At 31.0% G+C, this 8,634-nt stretch overlaps 1 protein-coding gene across 2 annotated transcripts; it reads right to left on the bottom strand.

The window, feature by feature from the left end:
- Positions 1-3,809: 3,809 nt before the first annotated feature.
- On the bottom strand, positions 3,810-6,429 carry LOC107853126. Of its 2 annotated transcripts, none has more exons than XM_016698138.2 (2): positions 5,865-6,429; positions 3,810-4,086 (listed from the first exon to the last, which is right to left on the bottom strand). In XM_016698138.2, exons 1-2 carry the CDS (start codon positions 6,330-6,332, stop codon positions 4,021-4,023), a joined length of 534 nt encoding a protein of 177 aa, XP_016553624.1. In that variant the 5' UTR covers positions 6,333-6,429; the 3' UTR covers positions 3,810-4,020. The 2 variants fall into 2 exon arrangements, with proteins under 2 accessions (XP_016553624.1, XP_016553621.1); XM_016698135.2 differs by lacking the exon at positions 3,810-4,086 and adding an exon at positions 4,316-5,147 and having other exon boundaries at positions 5,865-6,416.
- Between the last annotated feature and the right edge of the window lie 2,205 nt (positions 6,430-8,634).

Here is an 8,634-nt window from a genome sequence, read left to right as displayed (position 1 = left end):
AATATTCTGCCAAATCTATGCCCCGTGGCCATGGTCATCCCTGTTTTCAGATTCTAAAAAACACAACCATTGGGTGAGAATTTTACAACACAATTTTGATCAACTAGCTGACCAACTGAAATCAAATTAACCTTCAAATTTGGAACATAAAGAACATTAGAAATATTTCCAACAAAAGCAATACCCGACGCGGGTAATGTGTGCCTGTTTTCTGTATGAATAACATGTTTAGAAACACCATTAGACAATGATGAGAATTGGGACAAATGACCTGTCATATGATTGGAAGCCCTTGAATCTAGATGCCAAGTTGATTTAATTGAATTACTTGTACCTGTAGAGGATGCCGAGAGTGCACTTGAGATACATTCGGGAAGAGCAGCTGCAATAGAATCTCGAATTAGTTTTTCAAGATCATGACCAGCAGGGAAGGAACCATATAATGTAGTGACATTTGTCTGGTAAGCTTGGTGAGCAGTTCGTGAACGATTTGGGCGACGACGACAATCTGAAATATGATGGACAGTAATTTTGCAATAAGCACAAATGTTTTTCTTCTTAGGACAATTGGCTGCGATGTGACAAAAGTCTTGGCATTCATAGTATTGGACACTTCTCTCCCTGTTCAACAAACTACCAGCTCGAATTCAGGATGGAGTTTCATTAAGAATTGCACCACCCTTGTCTTCTTTCGTTCTTCCAACACCTCCTTGAGCCCTGCCTTAGAAACATTTTGCCTAAGAATTTGATCTTGTTCCAACCAGAGCAACTGTAATCCAGCATAAAAGGAGCGAACATTCTTGTCCCCCTGTGTGTATTCAACAATGTTGCGTTCCAATTCAAACTCTCGTGCAAGGTTGCTTTGTTGGTAGATTGTACGGAGGTAGGTCCACATCTCAGAAGCCAAACTAAAAGGTCTAAGCCCCATAGCAATATCAGCATGTACCGAATTCAACATCCAAGCGATTACCTTCGCATTATTCAATTTCCAAAGATCCAACTCTTTTGCATCTGTTGGTGGACGAGCAGATCCGTCTAACAAACCAAAAAGGCCCTTGCCTTGAACAAAGATTCCAAAGTGGAATTTCCAAAGAGCAAAATTAGAACCATCCAATTTTGTGGAGAGCAAATCGTGCGAAGAGGATTGTGAATCCATTGATCGATTGATTACAAAAGAGGGGGAAAAAATAGAGAGAAGAAAAGGAACTTAAGAAGGTAGAAGAGTACCTGTGCAAAGAATACAGAAAGCACGGAAAAAAAAAAATTAGATTGTGGCTCTTGATAGCATGACAGAGAAACAAGAGAAACCAAGATTTTTTGAATAGCAACTTGTCACATTCCATAATACATAATGAAATACTTATAGCTATACAACTGTAGGTTAGAGTTCTATTCTAGGAAAAAATATATATTGTTATAATTACACAATCAGTAATAAAATCCTATTCTAGGAAAGAGAATATTTTGTCTATACTATTATACTATTGTCTAACATTTCCTTCATTGTAAATCATCCTTAAGGGTCAAAATAATCTTATGATCTCTCATCCCTCAAAGCGAGGGAAATAAAGAAGTCTCTCCTCTTCTCTCTATTTATTCTTCTTGTTGTTACTTTATATTTTATAACATGTAGCTAATTAATAATATTTATTCCATGATAAATACGATATATATATCCCTAACAACCAGTGGCCTAAAAAAATTAGAGGCGCACACATTGTTCCACTACTCTGGGAAATTAATTTTAGTGGTAATGGATGATCATAGCAAATAAAATAGCATGTCATTGTTATAACAAAAACTGAAGGGTGGCGTGTCATTGTTATAACAAAATCAGAAGGGTGAAAATAGTCATGAATTGAGTTTGTCTTGTTTATATCGATCTCCTTCTAACACACAATTTGTATATAAAAGTCTTAACATTTTGATCACTTTTGATGTTGATAGCACAATAACTTTAACAATCACACTAATTAATCACTTTTAAAGAACCATTGTCCAACCTAATTTTATAGGATTACGCTATTTAATTGACAACTTAGGTGTTTAGCATAAATTTATCTAAATTAATTCAACAACTTGTAAGACAGAATAATTTTTAGTCGACAACCTTTTGAGTTGTTGATCGTTCTGTTTATTTATGGTGAAAGTACACAAGAAAGATTGGGTATCAATCTTTAATATGTGTGAAGATTAGGGATGCGCGTTAGGTATTCACCTCGGTATTTTCAAAATTCAGGTTCGGTAATTCGGTAATCGGTATTTGAACTTAGATATCATATTCCATATACTTATAAACATTGATTCGGTATTTCGACAATCGGTAAATTAAACTTCGGTTCGGTTCGGTTTTTGGTAATACCTTATTAAAGTTGGAGATGTGCAAATGTATATTTAAATATCAAAGATTATATTTAATAAAAACCCTATTTAGTATTCCTTTTGTTGCTTTTTTACGAATATATTACAAAGGTCCAAGAGATTCTTTGGGATGACTAAAACTATTGTCTATTGGGTTGATTAGACATATCGTGTGTATATATATATATATATATATATATATATATGTCTATAATTCGATATTCGCTAAATACCGAATACTAAACGGTATTAATATTTTGTACCAAACCCAATCCTGAATACCGAAATATTAAAATCTTACTCTCACATACCATACCAAATACCGAATATCAAATTTTTCGATTCAATTCAGTAATTCAATTTTTGATATTTTATGCCCAGCCCTAGTGAAGATAATAATTTTTAAAAATAATAATATGCATGCATAAAGTAAATTAACGCGGTTCAAATATAATAATATAAAATAGATATGAATTTTGGAATGGAAAAAAGTCTCAAGACTCGAGAAGTGTGAGGCATGCTCAAGTGTTTGAGCACCTCCATCATTAATTAATAGGTTGAGAATTTAAGTCACGCTCAAGAAAAAGTTAAAAGATTATTGATTCTCTTGAGTGAGGCGAGGTGTGAGAAAAGGTCTCAAAACTCGCTACAAGAAAATTTTTACGACAATATATAGGCCGAAAATCTTTAAATTAAACATGTCATTGATGGGATCGAAAAACAAGATATCATATGAAAGCTAACAATGATAAATATTATTCTCTTCATTCACTTTTACTTGTCACTTTTTGACATGTATAATCATTCAGAAAACAATGATTTGGTATAGTAATTTTACCGTATTATCTTATTAATTGATATTTAATAATAGATATTGAGAAATGATTTAGAAAATATGTAATTAATGTTAAAGATAAAACATGACTTTTTTTCTTTTCTTAATTTGTTAAAAATAACAAGTAAAAATAAAAATTAAATTAGAAAAATATGACAAGTAAATTCGAATAGAGAAAATATTATTGTATTGTTGAGTTTGCGAAGAGATCTTATATTTTATAAAAGTTGTTGAGTCTATTGATATTGGATGTGATTCTCGACAATTTAATTCAAATTTAAATTATAAATATTAAAAGTATTCTTTATTTTAAATTGAGCTTATGGAGTAGATTATCCTTACTTTGTTCAATTTTGTAGCTATCTACATTATTCTTTTTTTTTTTTTTGATAATCGCGGTGTCTGAATCAATTAATATATATTTCGATTAAATTTATGGAATATTTATCATCCTTCGACCAGTAACGATATCAGGTTACTCTATCTACCAAGGCTATATCATCCTTCCACAAGCAATAATATCAAGTAATTTTATCCACCACGACTAAAACAGATCAAAATAATCACCAAATATTTTTTTTATAATTGTGATAGTCGGATCAACTTGCACGTACCTCAATTAATTTTGTGGGATATCTATCACCTCCTACCAACAACAATGCTAAGTAAGTCTGTTCAACATGACTAGAACATATAGAAAGAATGCTAGTATTTTTTGTCTCTACTGAAATTGAACCCAAAACCTTATAATGTTAAACTCTACTTCATTGAATCGTTGTGTCACACCATTGACTGCTTTACATTATTGATATTTACTGTTCATTCTACCAATTGGTCCCTTCATCATTCTCCAATGCTGAAGTTGGTGGATATGTCATTAAGATTTGGTCCTGTATTAAAGAGAGCCATTATTATTTGGTTACACATTTACTATCAATTCGATCTGAACCACGTTTTCCACATCAACTAGAAATGGCATATGTAATTATACATTGCGGGTTTTGTCTTTATTAAGGTTATTTGATATGAATTCGGATTAGTAATAATCAACGGACTGATGTATTTCAAATATCGAATGATTAAGCAAGAAATAGAAAAAAATATATTCACATTTAACAATAAAATGAAAGAGAAATCAATATATTTTCTAAAATCACGCTCATGATAAATCATACAGTAACAACAACAACGTCATATCTAGGAGTAATATGAAAAATCTAAGAAAAAACAAGCACACAATATCTTTTCTTATATACATATATCTGCTGGCTCGACTAATTCTGATTCGTGTCAAGTAATCTAATAAAATAGTAAAACACTCCCTATGGTAAGATTAGCATCTCACAGTAACAATAACATTCTTTCCATCACCATTAAAAGATGGAGTAATCAATACAAGATCTTCATTTCCTGGATTAATTATCCAACATGAAAAGTAAACAGCCTTATTTTCTTCATTAAACCTTATGCTATCAATTAATCCCAAATCATCCCAACTAGCTGAAATTAATCCAGTATAATTAATTGAACCAAATGGGGAAATCCCTTCTCTGGAAAATGTTTCCACCTTAACATCTTCTGAGTTTTCTCTAACAAACAAACACAATTTTGTAGATAATTTTTTACCAAATTTGTGTTCTACCCCTTCAACATATTTTTCTGCAAGACTGTCGTCTCTTAAGTTCAAGAACTTGGAGGGTAGTTTAAAGATTAACGTGTCATTAACATGGTAATTACTTGTGTTTGAGGTCGAGTATAAAGTTGGTGAACATCCAATTTTCCTAAGATTTGGTAGGAAAAATGTGGGAATATTGGGTGCGCCTGCCTCTGATACCATGTTGACGTGGATTTTGGACCATCTATTCAAGAAACTAGTCATGCCATAAGGATCTCCTATCAAAAGGCTGCAACTTATCCCTATTGAGTATCTCCCACACTTGAAATTTGTCACCTAAAAAAAAAAAAAATTATTCATTAAAGATTTTATGGTGTCCAAAAAAGGAACAACCTTGTATTCCGACTCGCCATATGTGTCTTAGTCTGATTTGACACAGAGTTTAATAAGAAAGTAAGTGAGATTCTTGAGTTTTATGATCTTATATTAAAGGTGTGTTTAATGTACGAAAATAACATATAAATCTTGTACTGTTAAATACGTCATATAGATTGAAATTATTGAATCATTAAATATAAAAAGTACTTAATATTCCTTTCAAATAGACTAAAACGAAAGACAAATATAAATCGTAACAAATGAAGTTTGTTTTTTGTTTAACCATCTGATATATGAAATCTACTTATTTGATTAATTTGACTTCGCGCCATATAGAGCTAACTAAAGAGGAAACCACCTCATATGGGAGTTTCTCCATTCTCTAAAATCAAATCCAAAATGGAGAAATTCATGATATGGAATACTTCCTCCTTTAATAGGTCATATACGACGTGAATCCAAATTAGTTGCGATTATTGAAAGTAGATTATAAAATACAACAACAATAATATACCAAGTGTATTTCCAAAAACTGGGGTCTGAAAAGTGTAGAGTATATGCAGCCTGTATCTTATATCAAAGGTGAGGTATAAGGATTGTTTCCGTTAGATTTTGAATATCAAATGATTAAAAAGATTGAAATAAGCTTAGGTTTTGCATGTGGCCTACACAAACCTGGACATAGAAAAGAGGTGAATACTGAGGATTTTGTTCATGAACATCATCCCAAAAGACAAGCTCAGCTTCAACATTTGTCTTGTCCTTAAGATGAAGAAAATCATCCAAATCCATTGGCATTTTAGCTTCAATCATTCTAACACCAGAATCATTTGACACAATTTCAAATTGATCTCCATTATCATTATTAATTTCTCCAGCTTTACTTCTAAGTCTACCAGCAAGTAATGGTTTTTCAACAAGTGCCATTCCTAGTGACTCCCTAATCCACCCGGCCACCATCCATCCTGAATCCGTCTCTGACGCCTTGTTATAGAAAAGCACCATGTGAAAACGCCTTTGAAATTTGCCTGAGTCAGGATTTTCACTAATGAAAACTCTTTGCGATAGCCTTGGATCAGTTGGCTTGTTTGGCATCACTGTTTGGACTGCTTCAATTTGCAAGTTGGAGACACAATTTGCCATGTTGAAAAGAATTGAATGTGTGCTAGTTGAGTGACATTAGCGGGCATTATATAGATAAAGAAAAAATGGATTATAAGATAAGAAAATTAAGTTCTATGTCTGTTCGGCGAAAATATTTATGTCACATAACTCAATATAAAATATTATAAAATTAAATAATATTATATATTGAGTTTATAATATTTTATATTGAGTTGCTTTACGTAATATTTTTGAAAATTACCCAAAGAAGAATTGGTGAAATCAATTTAATCAAGATTGGTTTGTTGATACAACTACAACAACGACAACAAATTCAGTGTATTTCACATAGTGAAGTCGGGGAAGGGTAAGATGTACGCAATCCATACTTCTACCTCTAAAGAAGTAGAAAGGCTGTTTCCGATAGACCCCCGGCTCGAGACGCGGAAGGTTTGTTGATACAACTAACTTTCATTAAAGGATTGGACTGGAAACTGAATAAAGATCATTTTCCTAACATATTTGGTTATCAGACCAAACTACTTTATCAGTTTATCTTCCCTCTTAATTATATTTTTATCAAATAAAAATATAACATACGCAGTCATGTAATGCACCTAACGTTTACTCTTTCTCTACCAAATTAATTGTTATGTGTATTTTTTTAAAGTCAATTTAATTAATTAAAAAAGTTAGATTGAATTAGATTAATTCAATATTATATATTCAAAATTTGAATATTCAAAAATTATATAATAAGTATTGCAAGTTATAACCGTTCTCATGTCAATTTGATAAAAGAACATATTTTAAAATATTGATAAGAGTTCACATAATTTGAGTTTCAATAATAACATATCTACTCTAATCCATGTACAAATGGAGTTTGTAAATGATGAAATGTTTGCAAATCTTATCTCTACCTCGTAGAATAGAGAGACAGTTTCCGAAAGTCTTTTGACTCAAGTATAGTAAATCAAAATAGTAAATAAAAAGGAAGTACCAGAATGATGAAAACATGACAATTAATAAGACAAGCATCACTAATACACGATTTTCATAATCTCCTATTTAAGAAAGTACCAGAATGAAGAAAACATGACAATTAATAAGGCAAACACCACTAATACACGATTGTCATAATCTCCTATTTAAGTACATCTCCTCGATATAAAATGAAGAAAGTAATATAAAATATTATGACCGCGTTGCAAATATTTGCGTACTCAATTTTTGAAAGGGATTATAATAACTTAAAGAAAAATATCATATGATCCGGAGAGAGTGGGTGTACACAGACTTTTTCTCTATTTAGTTTAAGGTAAAAAGGTCATTTCTAATATATTATTGACACAAGAAAAAAATTTCTTGAAAAAACAAATTGATAAATACAAAAGTAAAAATTATAATGAAGATACTGATTCTTCCTTGATATCTACCTCTATCTTTCTCCTATCACCGTCACTCACTCGCATCTCCGATCATAAACTCATTTGTGCTCCTTTTTATATATCTAAACCATCTCTTCCATATATCTTTATTCCTAATTTTATCTTTGTGACGTGTTCAATTTTTTTCCCGTACCAACATAATTTTTTAAAGTTTTAAGTTTTATTCGGAGAAATGAAGGGTCATACCAATAATTACTTTAATGTTGCTGTGAAATTATACCAATTCAAGCATCTTAAAGTTTCAAGATTGAATAAATTGCTCATTTATTGGAAATCCACTTAAGTTTTTACGATTTTTCGAGAATAAACATGTTGTGTGTTGCTCTTTCAATTGTAAGTTCTTTTTATATATTACATTTTTTTTCTCTTGATGGAATATCTTTAAAAACATTAATCAATTTTTTGGGGGTTGGTTCTATGAGATTCATAATATTTATCTGAATTCATTTATTAATTTGTAATGTGAATGCAACTTGAATTAAGATTTCTAAAATATGACATTACTATAGTAATTTATCTTTTAGTTTTTAAATATTGACATTGTTTCCGAAAATTCTGAGTATACATAGAGAGACTAAAAATAAAGATATTTGTTTATGGATTAGAATTGTTGGTCTTTGTTTGGATATGGTATGATGGTTTCCAAGTCAATTCTCTCGGTGGGTAAATACATGCTGGTACCGAAAGTACGAGGGCTAAAAATTATTGGTGTTTTCTTGTCTACTTTGTTTTATTATCTAAAGCAAAATTAAAACTTTTAATAGATAAGGCACAATTAATTCTCAAATTATACCCAAACTCGAGTGATACGTCTAAATTTTATGGAGTTCTATTACTCCTTAATTTTAATTTTAATGTATTTTTATGTTCCTTTTGTATTGACGTGGTTG

This window comes from Capsicum annuum, chromosome 1 (genome assembly GCF_002878395.1).
Source record: "Capsicum annuum cultivar UCD-10X-F1 chromosome 1, UCD10Xv1.1, whole genome shotgun sequence".
In the NCBI taxonomy this organism is placed as follows: domain Eukaryota; kingdom Viridiplantae; phylum Streptophyta; class Magnoliopsida; order Solanales; family Solanaceae; genus Capsicum; species Capsicum annuum.
The sequence above is the reverse complement of the archived record's forward strand: the minus strand, read 5'-3'. Positions and strand labels throughout refer to the sequence as shown.

Excerpts from the sequence above, each read along its gene's own strand:
- LOC107853126 (XM_016698135.2), bottom strand. The coding sequence starts at position 6,332 with ATGGCAAATTGTGTCTCCAACTTGCAAATTGAAGCAGTCCAAACAGTG. Across the intron at positions 5,148-5,864 it reads CACCTCTTTTCTATGTCCAG|GTGACAAATTTCAAGTGTGG; the intron begins GTTTGTGTAGGC and ends TTTTTTTTTTAG.